General features: G+C 34.5%; 1 protein-coding gene across 5 annotated transcripts in view; it reads left to right on the top strand.

Moving 5' to 3' along the window:
* LOC142351806 (uncharacterized) overlaps positions 1 to 18,367 on the top strand; it is a 98,696-nt gene that overhangs the window by 37,552 nt on the left and 42,777 nt on the right. For 3 of the 5 annotated variants that reach the window (XM_075404002.1, XM_075403997.1, XM_075404001.1), the window contains exons 4-9: positions 2,130 to 2,156; positions 2,471 to 2,596; positions 5,971 to 6,307; positions 6,692 to 6,826; positions 10,158 to 10,326; positions 15,559 to 15,778. In XM_075404002.1, coding sequence (XP_075260117.1) covers positions 2,130 to 2,156; positions 2,471 to 2,596; positions 5,971 to 6,307; positions 6,692 to 6,826; positions 10,158 to 10,326; positions 15,559 to 15,778 — 1,014 coding nt within the window. The remainder of the gene's footprint in view (positions 1 to 2,129; positions 2,157 to 2,470; positions 2,597 to 5,970; positions 6,308 to 6,691; positions 6,827 to 10,157; positions 10,327 to 15,558; positions 15,779 to 18,367) is intronic. The other 2 variants (XM_075403998.1, XM_075403999.1) reach the window with 2 other exon arrangements.

The raw sequence follows: 18,367 nt of genomic DNA, 5'->3' as shown, positions 1-18,367 counted from the left end.
CATTTGTTCACACAGCAAAGCTGAAAAAGTCAAATTTTCTGAATGACTTCTTCCTCTCACTAACGGCATTTGCGCGCGTGACGTCATTTCTCACTCGCTTTAGCGATAAATTTTTAGGTGATTTGCGTGATTAGATTTTGATCATACGTGACTTACCTCACTCAATAAAATGACTTTTGCACTTTAAAACTTAAGTTTAATTTGAATTTGTTTAAGGTCAAAGGAACTCATATGTGCTGTAAAGGTCCCTAATAAGAGGCTTCTGTGGAATGAATTTTAACCAGCTTTATTAATTTATCGCTGAATGTTTTTTAGCCTAGTTTTTTGAGCGGCGTCGATTTATTTTTCAATTTAGATCTGTATCTGTTTCTATCTCTATTATATGGCACGCAGGTCTATTCTTTCGCAGCTATTCCCGCAATCTGCCGGCTATGTTTTAAAATTTTCCGTCATTTTCGAGTTTATCAATCTTCAAGGACCAATGACTTTTTTTCAGGTCTTGCAGATTTAATACTGGACCGATTTCACAAACAGAAATTGGTTTTGAACATTTTTTTAAAATAGGTAGATTTAAGCGGTCAAATTTTGTCTTAGGGGTAAAAGCTCAAAGATTTTTATCAATGAGTTTATTGTTCAGTTTGTTTGATTGTTTTTCTCAATTTTTTGAGATGATTTTGTTTGTATTGGCTAGCATTGATCAATTGAGCTGCTGATCAGGTAGAGTTTTTCTAAGTTTTTCATTCAATTCTTTGAATTGTTTTTCAGGACTTGTCCTGCTGTGTTTTTTTTAGTTCATCGAACTTTTTTTTCGCTTTACCCATTTTGCCGCTTTTTCGACATTTTTCGTGAAATCTTTTTTTACTTCTCTAGGCTAGTTTCACTTCTGTCATTCTGCTCAAAGTCCTTTTAAACAGCAGCTGCCCAGCAAAGCAATTCAAATTGCAGAGAGTCAGTATGAAAAAATCAAAGTCAGAAATAGAAACGGGATAAACCGATAAAGCCCATTTTTAGATGCCCTGTACTTGAACTTTCTCATAAGTTTTAGTTATTATCTATGATCCTTATTGGTATTGATACTAGACCCTGTATCCTCTCACTGAGAGACAGGAGTATGTTCAATTACGAAATGACATCAAAATAAATCGCACTTAAAAGTGTTTTTATACAAAAATCATTTTGGTTGATATTTTCTTTTTCAATCTCAATTGAGTTATGGGAATCAACGGCGGCTATTTTTCTGCAATCTGCTGGGTATGTTTTGAAAACTTAATTGAAAATCTTATTGTAAAAGTTAGTTCTACTCACTTCTCATCGAAAAAAAAATCACATGTAATTATAACCTTCCGACGTTTTTTCCCTGGTTTTTTGCTTTATCGAATATTAAGCATCAAAAGAGTCACAACAGGTTTATGTAACTGGTAATCGCAATGATATTTCTTGCTCCTAGTATTCATATTAGTTGCTTAAGGAGAAATTTTGTAACCTCCGCTTTGAGTTCTTCAAATTTAACTATTAAGAAAGTTTCACCGGCTGTTTGTCCATTTGCTAATACGTCAGTGAAGTGAGCATTTGCACATAATACGTGAACACAGTTTTTATTATAACAAGGTCTGTTGTTTGTGGTTTAAAGAACCTTACTGTCAAATTTAAATAAAAATTTGGAAGAAATGAACTCTACTTTTTTAGAATTTAAAAGGATGTATTCAATTTAACTATCAGAACAGAAAGCGAATGACTGCATCACCGAATAAATGAAGAATTTCTTGTCCGCTGGCAATAAAATTGTATCTTCTAAAAATTGTATTATGATTTTTCTAGTTTGGCTTTGATGAAATTGTTTCAAAATGCACTCCTTTTCGTAAGAAAAAATTGTCAGTTTATCAATTTTGGATGAGTTATCGTTATGCTCGATGACATTTTGATCAATTTGTGATCTTAATTTGTAAAAAAAATTATTAGAAAAAATGGTTTATTTTAGATGATAGTTTGATAGCCGTGAAGCCGCTATTCTCAAAGGCTATGCGTTCAGTGTTTCAATATGCAGCTTTTACGCCGGAATTTAAATATAACAAAGCTGGTTTGGAACTTTGTGTGGACGCAACTTACCGATCCTTTTTAATTTTTTGCAGAAAGTGGATTTAGCTGCGTTCAAAACTGTACGTTACAAATCTTGTCTTAATATATTCTGTTCTAATTCCATCACTGTTTCACTCAATCGAGTTTTAGTTACTCTTTATAAACCCTGAAGTTGTTCATTTTATAGATCTCTTCTGTTACGCAAGTAGTACATTTTAAGAATTATGTCGCCCTTTCTCATCAAACTACTTTTCTTTGTAATATATCACCGAATATTTAAAAAGCGCGAATTAAGGGCAATGTATCAGCGTCTATGGAATTTCGTTTTACTATTGTGAAAAATTAGTATGCTAGAAATGATTTTTTGAAACATTTAGAACGTTGGGTTTTTCAGCTTGAAGCAGTGGCGGGTGAATTGCGCCAGGGGTTGGGATTAGTGTTTGAACAACTCAATCGAATTGTTGACGGGGATTCAAGTCTTGCCAAGCAACTGGACACGCATCGCTCGGAGCTGGCAGAGGTTAGTTATCGATCATGACCAGTTTGTGGTAATTTGGATTTAAAAAAATGGTTACAGTTCAAGATGTGAAATTAAACTAGAACTGAGATTAAGCTTTCTTTCGGCTAAACTTTCCACTTTAAGCGCGTTTATCGTTCAATGAAATGACTGCAAGTAAGAATTTTTGTAGTTTGCTAATTTGACAAAATACCAAAAATTAAACTCCTAGGTAAAAATTCCTAAATCACAAAATTTTTCTCGTAGAATCAAAGCCAGAAACCCATTATTTTAAGCAAAAAATCGCTATTTTGAAACATTAAATTTCAGTTCACAAAAAATGCAAGCTGCCATTGGATTGATGAACCTAAGCTAAAAGTTAACAGAATTAAGTAAATAAGAATAAAAAGCCGGAAAAGTTAAAAGAAAACGAAAAAATTGTTTTGAAATGATACTTCAAAGCAATTAAGTACAGTCATGAAAATCATTATCTATAGACTTCAACCCTTGAATAGGTTAATTTGAACCTCCCTACGAAGCCAGGAGCCTGTCATTGTCCAGAATATGTCATACGACTACCAAAAGAACGACAAAGATAGGTAAAAGTTTAAAAATTTACAGTATTACAATATTTATACGGGAAAACGGTGTCGAAGCCGTTAAAACCTTAACCTATTCACTAAAACCCTAGGTATGTTCAATTGCACGTTCTTTCAACGCCGTTGTTGTGACATTTGTTCAGTCCTTAACGTAAGAATGGGACAAAAGAAAAAGACAATTGTACAAGAAAAAAATGCACAAATGTACAAAAAAAAGGAAAATTTGAAGTCTCAGAGCCAAAAACTTTTTCTGGAAACATTAATTGGAGTGAATTCAAAAATTGAGTTCACTAGAAAAAGTACTGAGCTACAAGTTGACTGAAATAAAAAGTAACGTAACAGCTCAAAAGTTGATTTTTTTTTGTTTTGAAATCTTAAAAACAAAAAGCTTTTAACTAAGAAATCTCAATAGATTATTTCAAGCTCCAGAGGATTTCAATGTAACATGCAAGTAGCGAGACTAAATCTTAGGACTACAAAATAACAACAAATAAAAACAATAAAAAAATACGCCAACAAAGTGTTGAAGCCATAAAATTTTTGAGCTTTTATGTCAATTTTTTTTGTTCATTGGACCTCGTTTGCACGATAAAATGATTTGTCGGTAATTGGGCAATAATTTGAAATAATTCCGGTGTAATAGCAGTGCGGTAATTAACCTGAAAGAAAAAACAAAGCAAAAATTTTAAAGTAAACAAATAAAGAGCAGCGATCTATACAATTTGATCCTGCGATTGGACAACAACTAGGCCTGAGGTTTTTCCAAATGTTAGTGAAATTTATATTTTTACGAAAGAAATTAAAAATCAAAAGTAATTGACAAATTTTTGGTAATTATTGGGTTAAATTGGAAAAACCTGCAAATTTTTAATTTCAGAACACTCCCATAGCAACCCAAATTAAATTTAACCAGTTTTGGAGTTTGAGAAGACTGTGTCCGCAGTTTTTAGGTTTGTCCTTCCACCTAATTTTAGCCAAAAGGTTAGAAAATTTCTATGATCAAATTGTTCAACTTTGTTCTGTCTTCAAAACTAAAACCATTAACACTTTTGTTAACAATTTTAAAAGTGTTTCAAGCAAAATTGACAAAAAAATGATCAGAAATTCGGACAACGTTAACAAAAACAACTTCAATTCGTCAAATTTTCACAAAACTTGAAACCTTGATAAGTCGACGCACCAAAAGAAATCCAAAAAATCTTTTTTAATTCTATATTCTGCGCCGGACGGGCTTTCTAATATCATTCACAACTCTCTCCGATAAATATAACGAGCGGTGAAAATTGACTGAACAAAGAAACCCATTTGAGTATGTAGTTCCTCCCCCACCAAGGTGGGTCGGAACAACAAGCGATGCAACTAAATTTTATACAGGTATGTCGTTGTCCAGAATATGTCATACGACTACCAAAAGAACGACAAAGATAGGTAAAAGTTTAAAAATTTACAGTATTACAATATTTATACGGGAAAACGGTGTCGAAGCCGTTAAAACCTTAACCTATTCACTAAAACCCTAGGTATGTTCAATTGCGCCTTCTTTCAACGCCGTTGTTGTGACATTTGTTCAGTCCTTAACGTAAGAATGGGACAAAAGAAAGACAATTGTACAAAAAAAAATGCACAAATGTACAAAAAAAAGGAAAATTTGAAGTCTCAGAGGCAAAATCTTTTTCTGGAAACGTTAATTGGAGTGAATTCAAAAATTGAGTTCACTAGAAAAAGTACTGAGCTACAAGTTGACTGAAATAAAAAATAACGTAACAGCTCAAAAGTTGATTTTTTTTGTTTTGAAATCTTAAAAACAGAAAGCTTTTAACTAAGAAATCTCAATAGATTATTTCAAGCTCCAGAGTATTTCAATATAACATGCAAGTAGCGAGACTAAATCTTAGGACTACAAAATAACAACAAATAAAAACAATAAAAAATACGCAAACAAAGTGTTGAAGCCATAAAATTTTTGAGCTTTTATGTCAATTTTTTTTGTTCATTGGACCTCATTTGCACGATAAAATGATTTGTCGGTAATTGGGCAATAATTTGAAATAATTCCGGTGTAATAGCAGTGCGGTAATTAACTTGAAAGAAAAAACAAAGCAAAAATTTTTTTAAAGTATACAAATAAAGAACAGCAATCTATACAATTTGATCCTGCGATTGGACAACAACTAGGCCTGAGGTTTTTCCAAATGTTAGTGAAATTTATATTTTTACGAAAAGTTAAAAATCAAAAGTAATTGACAAATTTTTGGTAATTATTGGGTTAAATTATAAAAACCTGCAAATTTTTAATTTCAGAACACTCCCATAGCAACCCAAATTAAATTTAACCATTTTTGGAGTTTGAGAAGACTGTGTCCGCAGTTTTTAGGTTTGTCCTTCCACCTAATTTTAGCCAAAAGGTTAGAAAAATTCTATGATCAAATTGTTCGACTTTGTTCTGTCTTCAAAACTAAAACCATTAACACTTTTGTTAACAATTTTAAAAGTGTTTCAAGCAAAATTGACAAAAAAATGATCAGAAATTCGGACAACGTTAACAAAAACAACTTCAATTCGTCAAATTTTCACAAAACTTGAAACCTTGATAAGTCGACGCACCAAAAGAAATCCAAAAAAATCTTTTTTAATTCTATATTCTACGCTGGACGGGCTTTCTAATATCATTCACAACTCTCTCCGATAAATATAACGAGCGGTGAAAATTGACTGAACAAAGAAACCCATTTGAGTATGTAGTTCCTCCCCCACCAAGGTGGGTCGGAACAACAAGCAATGCAACTAAATATTATACAGGTATGTCGGCTAGCTGTAGGACTTCGAAGTGACATGTCAAACCTGACACAACGCCAGGAGCGTCTAGAAAACGAATTGAGAGACCTCAAAATGGAGTTAGGAGTCCGCTACTCGACTGCCAGTGAAATTTCTTTGGCCGGGGCACAGAACAGCATTAGTCGACGGAGGCAGGGCGATGGAGCCTCAGCTGGGTGTCTGGACAATGTGGTTGGAGGGGGTAGTCAGAATTCGGAGTTGAATCGAGCACCCTCGCCCAAGTTCAACTGCGCGTCGTCGAGGCTGTCATCAATTAGGAACTTCAAAACCCAGTCAAAGACGTCGGAAATTGGTAACAATTGTACGCTTTATACAAGAAATTTTAGTGTTACTCCTGTAAATTGATTTTGGTATAGTACAGTTTTATTGGCATTGTGTCGCGATTACTAAAAACTCCTTTACCAGCAACTTTAAGAAATTTTTGTTTCTGCGCTTGAAGCACGTCAAGAAAAATATGTTAGGTTATGTACCTGGTCATTTTGCTCTGATTTTTTTGTGTCGCAACGGAGGAGGGATTAAGTTGGAAAATGCATTTTCAAAAATGTCGAAAATCCGTATTGTAATCACTGGATGCTTTGCCAAGTGGGCTAGGTCTCACAGTAACTTTATTTACTTACTTTTTACGACTGTGGTAGTCAATGTGATTTTCGGTACACAACAATTAAAGTGTATAGTATTTGCTTAGATAATATGCGCACTTCTGCAGCTGCTAAGACTTCATCTTTGAAACTGAGTGACGATCAGTTGCCGTATCCGAGTTCTTCCTCTGTCCAGAGCAGCAACTCTGAACTCACTGACACCATCGGACGCTCAAATGCTGGTTAGGATTTTGTTTGATGTAATAGTTGATTAATGGCCGCACAGCGATAGCTGGGGCTATTACTGGCCTTCTCTTGGTTTTGAATTGTATTGAGGCGCTGTCTTTTTTTTAAGATCTGCTCACACATTTTCATGATTTTGGAAGTCCAATTGGAGTAGTGATTTTGGTCACGCCGAAACAGGAAGTGGAGCTAAAAAGCGAGTGGTTTTGTGGCATTAATATTTTTTGTTCTAATTTTATAATAGAGTGAGAAAACGGTGTTTGAACAAAAATTCGCTTTCTCGCTAGTGGTTTTTTGTTCACATGCGGCAGTTTCACTTTGATTTTTAGTTTTGACTTTGAACTGAATTGCAATTGTGACGTCATTTTTCGCTCTTAGTGGAGCGAGTTTTTTTGTTCATGCGCGTGATTAAATTTTTGGTAACACTTGACTTACCTCACTCTCAAAAATGACTTCCTCACTTTGAAATTGACTTTTATTTACTTTAATTCAAAGAGATAAGGTCAAATGGGTGTGTGTCACTCATAATGAAGGTTATTTGAGATCAGCTAATAGAGGCAGCAATAACTTATACAGATTTTCAATCAAAATATAACAGATCAGCCTTCAATGAAAAGAAGAGTTTTTTGGTCCGTCTTTTTTAGCTGTTTTTTTTTAGACTGCCGATCTACGAATCTATTGCGGCTAATTTCTGGCAATCTGCCAGCTATTTTTATTTTTGTCTTATATTCTGTTCTTTTTCATGCAAGTTTTTTTGTGCCACTTACAAACAAATTTGTGACTTTTCGTCTGTTGAAACTTGGTAGCTGGTAAAGCCCGAGGTATTACGTCGTTTCCGGTATTCTACTGGCTGTTTTTATGCGATTTTTCGCTTGACCGATCTTTCGCCTGAGCCATTTGACTTTTCGTCCTGAAAAATGGGATAAACAGGTAGCGCCCAGCCGTCATTAAGTTCTCTTAGAGCCTTTCAGCTCAGCCTTTCAAAGTATGCGATTCATAGAAACTGTTTTGGAGACTTATACTTACGGCGTGAAGAGCGGTTCTTAGAGATTGACCCCCCGCTGCACTCACTTCACAGCTTTTCAATTACGCTAAAGCTGGTCTCACTAAACCGTACCTAGCTATTGACAAAGCCAACCGCTCGCCGGTCGTTTGAGAGCAATTTGCTCTGACATTAGTCGGTTATGTTACGTTCTCAAATCAAAATACGTATTTTTTCTGGATATTGGAAATAGCAACTAGTGGCTCAAGTTTATAATTTGGATATATGGCTACAATTTTACATTTCCAAATTAATACATAAATTATCAAGCTTTTAATAAAACTAATTCCAGGTTTTTTTGGCTAATTGAAAATTTTCTTAAAAACACATGTCAGCTTTTGAGATATTCAAAAATAGATCTTCATAGATATTTTCAAAAACTTCATAGTTCGGGAAAAAGATTTCAACGAAACGAGACAGACATGCAAGCGATTTTTCAGACGCCAGGACTTATCAATTTCTTTATGCTTTATTATCTGTCCTTCAAAGATTTCGGGGTAACTTATTTTGAATTTAGGACAAGTGAATTGAAATTTTGTAACAAAAATGGATCATCCCCAAGACAACTACAGAACTGAAGTCACAACTTGTCGTTTTTATTTGCTTTTGGTAAGTGAAGGAAATTGGCAAGGTGGAATTGATTTTTTTTGCAAATTTTTAGTATTCTGATATCTAAAATTTTTTTAACACCTTCAGTAAATTTGAAAGGCAAATTAGAATTATATATTGAATACAATTATAAGTTGATGTAAACCGACGTAATAGTAATTAATTGCATGGCTACGTTTCATGCAAGTTTTTTTGTGCCACTTAAAAACAAATTTGTGACTTTTCGTCTGTTGAAACTTGGTAGCTGGTAAAGCCCGAGGTATTACGTCGTTTCCGGTATTCTACTGGCTGTTTTTATGCGATTTTTTGCTTGACCGATCTTTCGCCTGAGTCATTTGACTTTTCGTAAACCGACGCAATAGTAATTAATTGCATGGCTACGTTTTGTAAATAGCAAAAAAGGTAACAGTGGAAACCAGCAGTAAAAGAAAAACCAACAATTTTTTTTTTAATTTAGCTTAAAACATCGAAATCGTCAAATTGTAGGAAAATTGTCAAATCGTCAAATTAGTGGGGTGTGGCTGGGCCAGGGAGGCAGTCTGACTAGCCAGGCAGTCCAGATGTTCTTGGATCATATGTCTTCCCTCCCCAATGCGTAAGATTATCAATAGAGATAAAAGGCCTGCCGATCATTATGACAATAACTGACCACCTGAGTTGATTAAAAAATCACTCATTATCTCTGATTTTCATTTTTGCGGCCAGTCGAGACCATTCGGGTTAATTAGATGAATAAGTTATTTCGCTACTGCTGCTGTTAAAAAAACTTGTTTAAAAACTTTATTTTAAAGATTTTTTCGAAAAATTTGTTGTTTTTGCCTGTTCGTATCTTAGATGTGCAAGCAAGTTTATGCTGACCGGTTAATTATTTATTCTGCATATTTTAGCAAGGACCATATGATTTTTACGACATAATTTTGAATAATTTAAGTGTAAAATATATTTTTTAAAATTTCAAGTTTTTGGAATTTCGTCATTTTCAATTTTCCTGAACTCAAGTGGTCAAAAGTTTTTTGCGTTTGGTGCTGCCCTCATGCGCAAATAACATAATTACAACTTTGAAGATTTTGAAGACTTTGAAATCAGGAAGATAAAGCTAATCTTCAGTGTTTTTACTAATTTCCTTTGTTTTAGCCTGCTTCTGCCTATAGATGCATGCCTATTTTCCACAACGTTTTGTTTGATTCCCAGTATCTTGTTTTGTCTCGTGACAGTTTTGATTTAAAAGCATGGTCTTCAACACGATTATGTTGAAAGTGTATACATTTTGAATGCAGTTATTATTATTCTCTATATTTGTTAAACTGTTTCTTTTTTATTCGTATTTGTGATTGGCCTGCTGGTCAGGTAGTGCAGTTTGAAGGTCAGTTCCTCACTGAAATTGATTTTTTTTTAAATTTAATTAAAAGAGCTAAGATTAAGTGAGCGTGTGTCACTCTAATTGAAGGTTATTTGAGAGCAGCTAATATCAGCAATAAGTTGATCAGGTTCTTAATGATAACATATCAGCGTTTAATAAAACGAAGTTTCTTCATCGGTTTGTTTCTTTTACTATATTTTTAAGACTGCATATCCGCGAAGCTATCGCGGCTATTTTCTGGCAATCTGTCATCTATGTTGTTTTTTTTTCATCAAGATCTTTCAAGGAAATCTTCTAAGATCTGTATTTTTTTCCATAGGTGATCCAGTAGAGCATTTTGATGAGTTGGTGAAAGACAGGTTTGTGGGTCACGTGGCCACACATACTGAACTGTACGAGATGCTACACCACTTGATTGGACACTACCTTAAGAGCTCTAGGAAGATGGAGTCTTGCATCCAGAAGTCTGAATTCTCACACTTCAACTCGTTAGTGCTTTAGAACGTATTTTTGAGCTGCTCAATGTAGCGATTCCACGTTATGCCAAGATGGCTAGCGCTTGAGTCGGTTATGGTTTTATCATGGCGCTAAGTGACAATCACGTGCAAATGGGTGAAACAACGCAATGATGTGCCTCCTTCAATTGCATTGATGACCATCTAACTCAATAGTTTCTGATAATTATGCTCGATAACAGAAATATGGTTTTTTCAACTGGTTTAGGTATGAAACATTAACAGAACATGAGAATTAAGTTTCCAGGGGCTTCAAAAAAAATGGGGAATCAAATTAACGTGAGCCCTGCACCTAATTTTTATCGTAATATTTATGTCGATAAAAGAATGGTAATATTACCATTTAAGGATTAACTAAGACCATTAATCTTATTGACCGGGTATTTACAACACAATAATCGAATTATATGGGTGCTCTGTCTTTTTTAATACCCGCTGTCTGTCTCCCAAAGGCTAAATAACTTTGAGCTCTTGAAACGATAGACAGGTAAATCTCAATGGGAATTACGATTCATTAAAAGACCTAAGCTGGCTTTAATAGTTTTTCAAATGCTTACTGTGCTAAAGTTGCTGTGAGTGTCTAAATTCAATATGAAATTGTTGTTTTTTAAGTTTTTTAGCCCAAAATTGTGCAATTTTTCACGTTTTTCGTCGTTCTTTTTAAGTTTCTTAAATGGGACTTCAACTGACGTTGGTCCCGCTCCATAGAGGCGTTATGCAACGTAGATTTTTTCTTGTCTGTTTTTGAGCTATTTATACTAGTAATTTTCACTTAAGCGCAAAAGACATTCAGTCATAGAGGTCTTGTACACGCTAGAAAATTTTTCTGTTTTTTGACGTATTGGCGATGCCCACTTAAACGCACAAAATTGTAATGAGTTTTCTCTTTTCTCCTTTAATTTTTTTTGTTAATTGGGAATTTTTTCGACTTTTAGGGGCCAATGCTGCATATTTATAGCCTCTAATTGGGCCAGTGTGATAATTTTTCCGCGCAATTTTGTTTTTGAGGACATTAGCTTGAAAAATGTCTGTCAATTTTTACCAAGTTTTAATTTTGTCGTTTTTGACTGTTCAACTTCTATGTCGAATCAGGTTTCTGTTAACCTGCTGATTATTGCTTCTGTTGATTTCGACATAGCCGAGTTGGTTTTGATCGGAAACATTTGTATTCAACACTTTGATCTGGAAAAGTATCTAAACTTTAAATGCTGTTACTCTGATATTTTTTAAACTGCCTTCTGCTGTTTGGCTCATAATGTTCAAATGGGCTGCTGGTCTGACCAGTTTCAGGAATTGTCCTGCTATGTCCGGAATTTTCCCGCTCTGTTTTTAAAAGCCGCACAGCGATAGCTGGGGCTATTATTGGCCTTCTCTTGGTTTTTTTACAATTCAAAGAATTTGAATTGTATTGGGGCGCTGTCTTTTTACGACTCGAAGAGGAGTATTGGAGAAGTCCTTTTTTTAAATCAATTTTATTGGAGTGAATTTTGAAGCGGGAAATGAAACGCGTGAAAAAATTTGGAGTGATTTGGTTGCTGAACAAAAGTGAAGAGCGGAGCGAAAAAAGAGTGGTTTTTTGTTCATACAGCTGTTTTTGAGAGAGCGAGAAATTGATGTGTGAAAACATTTTCTCTGAGCGAGCGAAATTTTGTGTTCACGTGCGGCTTTTTAAAACCGTTTTTTTGTTAATTTTTTTGGTTTAGAAGTCTTATTATGATATTATGTGATTTTTAAGGTTGCTTTAATAGTGGTTTGCAGGTTTTTGGTCATTAATAAGAATTTCATACCATTTTGCTGGTTTTTCAGCTATTTGAGAATTTTAGCATTTTTTTGCGTTTTGTATTGTTATATTGCTTTGTATGGGCTTTGAATAGACGCATGTTAGTAACTGAGTCTTTAGATACCAAGTAATTACATTTTCTTAGGTTTTAAACGATTTTTTGTTAAGAAAAATGTCAATAAACTGAAACATTTTTAATTATTCTTTTTTCTAAAATTAAAGTTTCTTAGCCTATTCGGTTTTCCTATTGTTTTGGAAGTTTTTCGGTTTTCTTTTTGCTCCATTTAACGTTTTTTGGCTCTATGTGCTCTTGTGAAATCAAAAAAGCTTATTTTTTAAGATTTCTTTCAAGTTGTTTTTATATGCTCTGTGTTCTTCAAATTTTTATAGCATTTGGGGATGCCTATAGTCCAATTTAGTTGTTTTTGATGAGTGTTGGTGATTTTTATTTCACTTTTGAGTCATTTTATTAAAGACAATTGTGTAATTTTTATGAAGATTTCCGCGAATTTTTGTGATTTTTTTTGAATTTTTGCTGAAATCTTCTGATTCTGCTTTTTGCTACTTTTTAGTATCCTAGCTTTTGATAGGAAGTTTTCTAGAGGTTTTAATGGAATGTCTTTAGAGCACTTTTTAATGACAGATATTACTAACTTTTCTTAATCTCTTTACTTTTTTGAATCAATTTTGATATCTGAAAAAATTTTCTCTAAGCGAGCGAATTTTTTTTCACGTGCGGCTTTTAAATGCAGTTTTTTCCAAATTTTGATGGTTATGAAGTTTGATTATGATATTGTATTAGTTTTCGGCTTGTTTTAATAGGAATTGAAGTGTTCAAGTACTTAATTTGAGTTTACTGCTAATTTGGAGGATTTTGATCAGTTTTGCTGATTTTTAGACAAAATTTAATGGTTTTTTGCCGTTTTTTTGTTTTAATGCTTCGAGTGGGAATCGAATGGAAGATTGATTGTTACTTAAGATATTTTGGGTTATCAATTGACTAAAGTTCTCTTAGTATCAATTAATTTTTTCTAGGGAAATTTGGTAGAAAAAATTAGAAATTTTAAACCATTTTTCTTATTTTTTGGAGTTCTTTTTTTTAAATCTGAGAAGTGTCCCAACCTATTATGACTTGCCCATTGTTTTGCGAACTTTTCATTGCTCTAAGTGCAAAGAAACTTTACTCGGTTTTATGCTTCCTTGTACTATTAAAAAATCTCATTAAGTTTTTCTAGTTTTTTTTTGTTCAATTTGTGTTCGAATGCCGTTTCTATTTTCCCTTATTTTTTATGGCATTTGTGGATGTTCAGGGTTCACAATAGTTGTTCTATATATCAAGTCATAAGTATGGGCAATTTTATCCTTCGAGTCGTTTCCGGAATTCTTCCGGCTATGTTTTTTTTTAAGATCTGTTCACACATTTTCATGATTTTTGAAGTCAAATTGGAGTAGAGATTTTGGTCACGCCGAAACAGGAAGTGGAGCGAACAAGCGAGTGGTTTTGCGGCGTGAATTTTTTTGCGCTAATTTGAAAGTAGATTGAGAAAACGGTGTTTGAACAAAAATTCGCTTTCTCGCTAGTGGTTTTTTTGTTCACATGCGGCAATTTCACTTTGATTTTTAGTTTTGACTTTGAACTGAATTGCAATTGTGACGTCATTTTTCGCTCTTAGTGGAGCGAGTTTTTTTGTTCATGCGCGTGATTAAATTTTTGGTCACACTTGACTTACCTCACTCTCAAAAATGACTTCCTCACTTTGAGGTTGACTTTAATTCAAAGAGATAAGGTCAAATGGGTGTGTGTCACTCTAAATGAAGGTTATTTGAGATCAGCTAATAGAGGTAGCAATAACTTATACAGATTTTTAATCAAAATATAACAGATCAGCCTTCAATGAAAAGACGAGTTTTTTTTGTCTGTCTTTTTTACTGTTTTTTTTATACTGCCGATCCACGAATCTATTGCGGCTATTTTCTGGCAATCTGCCAGCTATGTTTTTAGTTTTTGTTTTTACTTCAGTCATGATTTTTGACGTTACTCGCTCACTGGTTCAACTGAATCGAATTTAAATAAATTTAAGAATTTACGCGAAGACATTCAAGGTCAAAGGAGGAAATCTAAATAAACTGGATAAAGCGATAAAGGCCGGGCAATAAAAGCTAATATATACTGACGACATTAATTTATCAAAGTTCCTCAGAGGACACAAAGATCACTGTAATTAGTATTATGCTTATAGGCCTCCAATTTAGAGGCTGCGTTCATCATTTTTAGCGAAATCAATGAAACTGTGGAGCACACTAGAACAATTTTTGACACTTCAGAATTAGGATGTCTATTTTTTGTCTCGAACAATATCAATTGGGGGTAAACGGTGGCTTTTTGGGTTTTCTGCCGTCTAATATTTCGAAAAATTTTTTCCATGAGTTTGTGAGCGTTCAACACGGGATAACCAGGTAATGCCCAGTTTCACTACTTGCCTTAAACTGGCTTTAATAGTCTTTCAAGTGCTTAAAGAGCTGAAGCGGTCAAAGTTCATAAAAATTTTTCGCAAGCCATAATTTCCTTTTATGTCTTTGTTTCTTGAGCTCCTTATCCCCACCAATCTCACATCCTTCCCGTGCCACCCCCCCCCCCCCCTCCCCTCCCTGGTAACATCAGTCCTTCGTTTATCCCCAATCCCCTCGCCTCCACAGCTTTCCACCCGTAACCCAGCACACTCCGCACCCAGTGCCCCCGCCGCGCTCACCCCGCGGCCCTTCAATTAAGCTAAGCTAGCCTCCCTAATCCGTAGCCAGCTACTGACGATGCCAAACGCTTGTCAGCCGTTTGAGAGCACTTCGCGCGACGTTAGTGGATTATATTTGCGTTATGAGAATAATAATTTATGAGTATAATTTTTTATGAGAACGAAAAAATGTTATTTTGTCAACGACACTTGAAAACATCTACTTTTATGGGATAAATCATAATACTTTACTCAATTGTATGGTTTGTCGATAAATTTGAATTATTGCCAAATGAACTCAAGGAAATGATGGAGTTCCAGAAAGGCCGAAAGTATGTATATCCGTGGGCCAAAGATTTTGTTGAATCTTTTCAAATCGAAGTTCTAATCTTGAAATTATCAAAAATGCTACAAAAGAGGGATTTCTGAGCATGATGATTCATTTAGTTCTGCAAACAGAATCCAGTTAGAATTGGCGAATTGTCAACAAAAAAGTCGAAAAGATGCTCAAAATACCGAAATCTATTCTTGATAACTTTTCGTATAGTATGAAACATTTTAAACTTATAGAGCATTAAAAATAATGCGGAGGTTGAGTTGCTCTCAAACAGTAAAAGTGTCTGAAGAAAAAATGTTGTTTTTCGTTGACATTTAAAAAAATTAGGAATAGTTACTTTCAAGCTGAGCCAATTTTAGGCGGCAGATGTTCCCCAGCGTGTTGCGTGCAATTAAAGAGTGCAATCAACAGCTGTGGAAAAGTTGGAACACCTGTGTCGAAAGCCTTCAGGACAGGACTGTAGTTAGAAAGACATTGGGTGGAGAATCGGAACGAAACGGAAGTCTTTCTTCTCTCAGAGACATTTTTGCAGAGAATTTGCAGTCGGCTCTAAGATTGTTTATTGACAACGATTTAGAAGTGAGTTGTATTTATTTACATGAAATTGGTGTCGAAACTCCTCACTTAATCTATTGTAGATGTGTCATAACAATAACCATAATGCATGTTTTGATTCTGAAACATGCTTCTATTTTAATGGGATTAAACAGTGGTGGAATAAATCAATTTTCCATATTGGGCAAAGAGCGTATAATAAGCTATCTCACTTTTTATTTCCAGCAACACAGCATACGTTTTGCTTTAATCTAAAAAATGTGAGCCTATGTGGTATTAAAAACCAAAAACACAATAGACCTTAAAGTTATGTGGCTTCGAAACGTTTTGTTTGACAAGCCATCACAAATTGTGAGAAAGTGGTTGTTATTTCTGGGCGAATTTGCCTTCATGAATGGGCTTTTTCATGTTTTTGTTACTGTTCTACAATGAAGACTAGATTTCATAGAAAGTAAGTTTCCTGGTTGAATGTTTGTCAAAGTACGGTTTTCTGTTATATTCACACGAATATATGGAAATACCTCTCGGTCGAAAGCACAATTCTCCACGACAGTAAAAGTGAAAATGTCGACATCAATGTCAGCAGATTTATAAATTGATTCAGAATTGAATCTTAGAGTTCAAAAGATAGCTATTGCGAATGCCTAATATGGTCGAAATCAGCTAAGAATTGACTTAGCTGAAATCATGTGCCCTCTCTTTGAAGAAAGTTTTTGTATATTTTGAAAAACTGATGCGTTTTTGCACTGAATGTTCTCTGTTTAGCCTAATAAGAAGTTTTTGTTGAGAATTCAAATTAGAGTAGGTATTTCTGCCATATCGGAGTTTTAAAAGGAGCCAAGAGCAAGTAATTTTATGACGTGAAATTTTTTATCTACAATGAAGTGAGAAAACGGTGTCACTCTCAGCGGCTATTATTTAGACGCCCTCCTTTTTACAATCCAAGGAATTTGAATTATTTTGGGGTGCTGTCTCTACTACTCGAAGGGGAGTATTGATTTCCTTCAGGTTTCTTTTAATCAGAAGAACTGTTCGTTCAGACGGCGTGTTGACCTAAAAGCAAAAGTGAGCAGAATTGGCTAGTGAACTATTTTTTTTCTGAGCGAGTGAAGTTTTTTACTGTCCGCTGCGTTCAGTGAATGACTTCTCGACTTTGAAAAGTGTTTTTTTTTGATAAACGCTTATAAAGATAACCGTTTTAGCCGTTTTTTGTTCAATTGGCCCAGTTTTTGTGCTTGTAATATGGTTTTTCGTAGAATTAATTTTTATTATTAGGCGCTGTAATAATTTTTATTATGTACCTCCCTGAAATGGATACCACAATATTTTTGAAAGCCTAATAATGCATTTCAAATGTTTCATTTTCAAATTTTTAATTATTTATTTGCTTTTACATGAGATGTTTTATTTTGAAATGTAGTTTTTGTCCGGTTTTTTTCTGCTAAGTCTTTTCCTGCACCGTAAAGGATTTTAATTTTGTTTATTAATTATTAATAGCCGCGAAGCGATAGCGGCTATTATTGGGGACATCGTGTTTTTTTTTAATTTGTCGTCTCCATCGATGATCTTACGACCTGACTTCTTGGAATTGACTTTTTCAATGACTTTAGTGACCTGTACTGCTTTGCGGTTAAAATTTGTTTTCGTGACGTCATTTTGGCTTTTAGGTCAATTGCGTGACTTACCTCACTCAAAAATATGACTTCTGAATTTATGGAACTGCAATTTTTGTGAACATTTAGTAGTTGAGTGTGCAACTAAGTAGTGCCAAACTTATATACCCTCATTGTTGATTATTAGTCTTGAGTTTTTGATTTCGAATGCTTTTTTCGGGCTGTTCCCTTGTAGACCATATGTCATAAAATTGACAGTCCGAATATAGTCCCAAAAAGTCTAGTGGTCTATTAAACGACTGGTGGTTGATCTGTCAGTCTTAATGCTTTAGTTGTTTCAATTCATGGAAGGACACAAGCGTCCATCGCGGCTATTTTCCGACAATCTGCCGGCTATGTTTGAATTTTTTCTGGTGTTAAGTCTCTAATAAGTGCAATTTTAAAAATGTAAAACATACTTTAGTGTTTCGAATCTTAGAACACAAGTGCTTTATAGCTGCGCAGCGATAGCTGGGGCTATTAGTGGCCTTCTCTTTTTAATTTCACCGTCAAGATTTTTGTTTACGACCATATGACGTCACAGCCATTTCAAATCTGCCTATTGTTCAGTCGTTCAAGCAATTTTTACTAAAGTGCGTGCGTGACGTCATTTCTCACTCTTAGTGGAGCGAGTTTTTTTGTTCATTCGCGTGATTAAGTTTTTGATCCCATTTGATTTACCTCGCTCTCAAAAATGACTTCCGGACTTTGAAATTTGCTTTTCTTTGCTTTAATGTAAAGAGATAAGGTCAAGTGAGTGTGTCACTCTAAATGAAGGTTATTTGAGAGCAGATAATAGAGGCAGCAATTACTTATACAGATTCATAAGCAAAATATATTATCTCATCCTTAACGAAAAGAGTATTTTTTGTCCGTCTTAATGTTTTTGAGATTGCAGATCTACGAAGCTATTGCGGCTAATTTCTGGCAACCTGCCAGCTTCGTTCATTTTTTTTATCAA

This window comes from Convolutriloba macropyga, chromosome 13 (assembly GCF_964194025.1).
Source record: "Convolutriloba macropyga chromosome 13, txConMacr16.3, whole genome shotgun sequence".
In the NCBI taxonomy this organism is placed as follows: domain Eukaryota; kingdom Metazoa; phylum Xenacoelomorpha; order Acoela; family Convolutidae; genus Convolutriloba; species Convolutriloba macropyga.
This window is presented reverse-complemented; position numbering and strand designations above follow the sequence as displayed.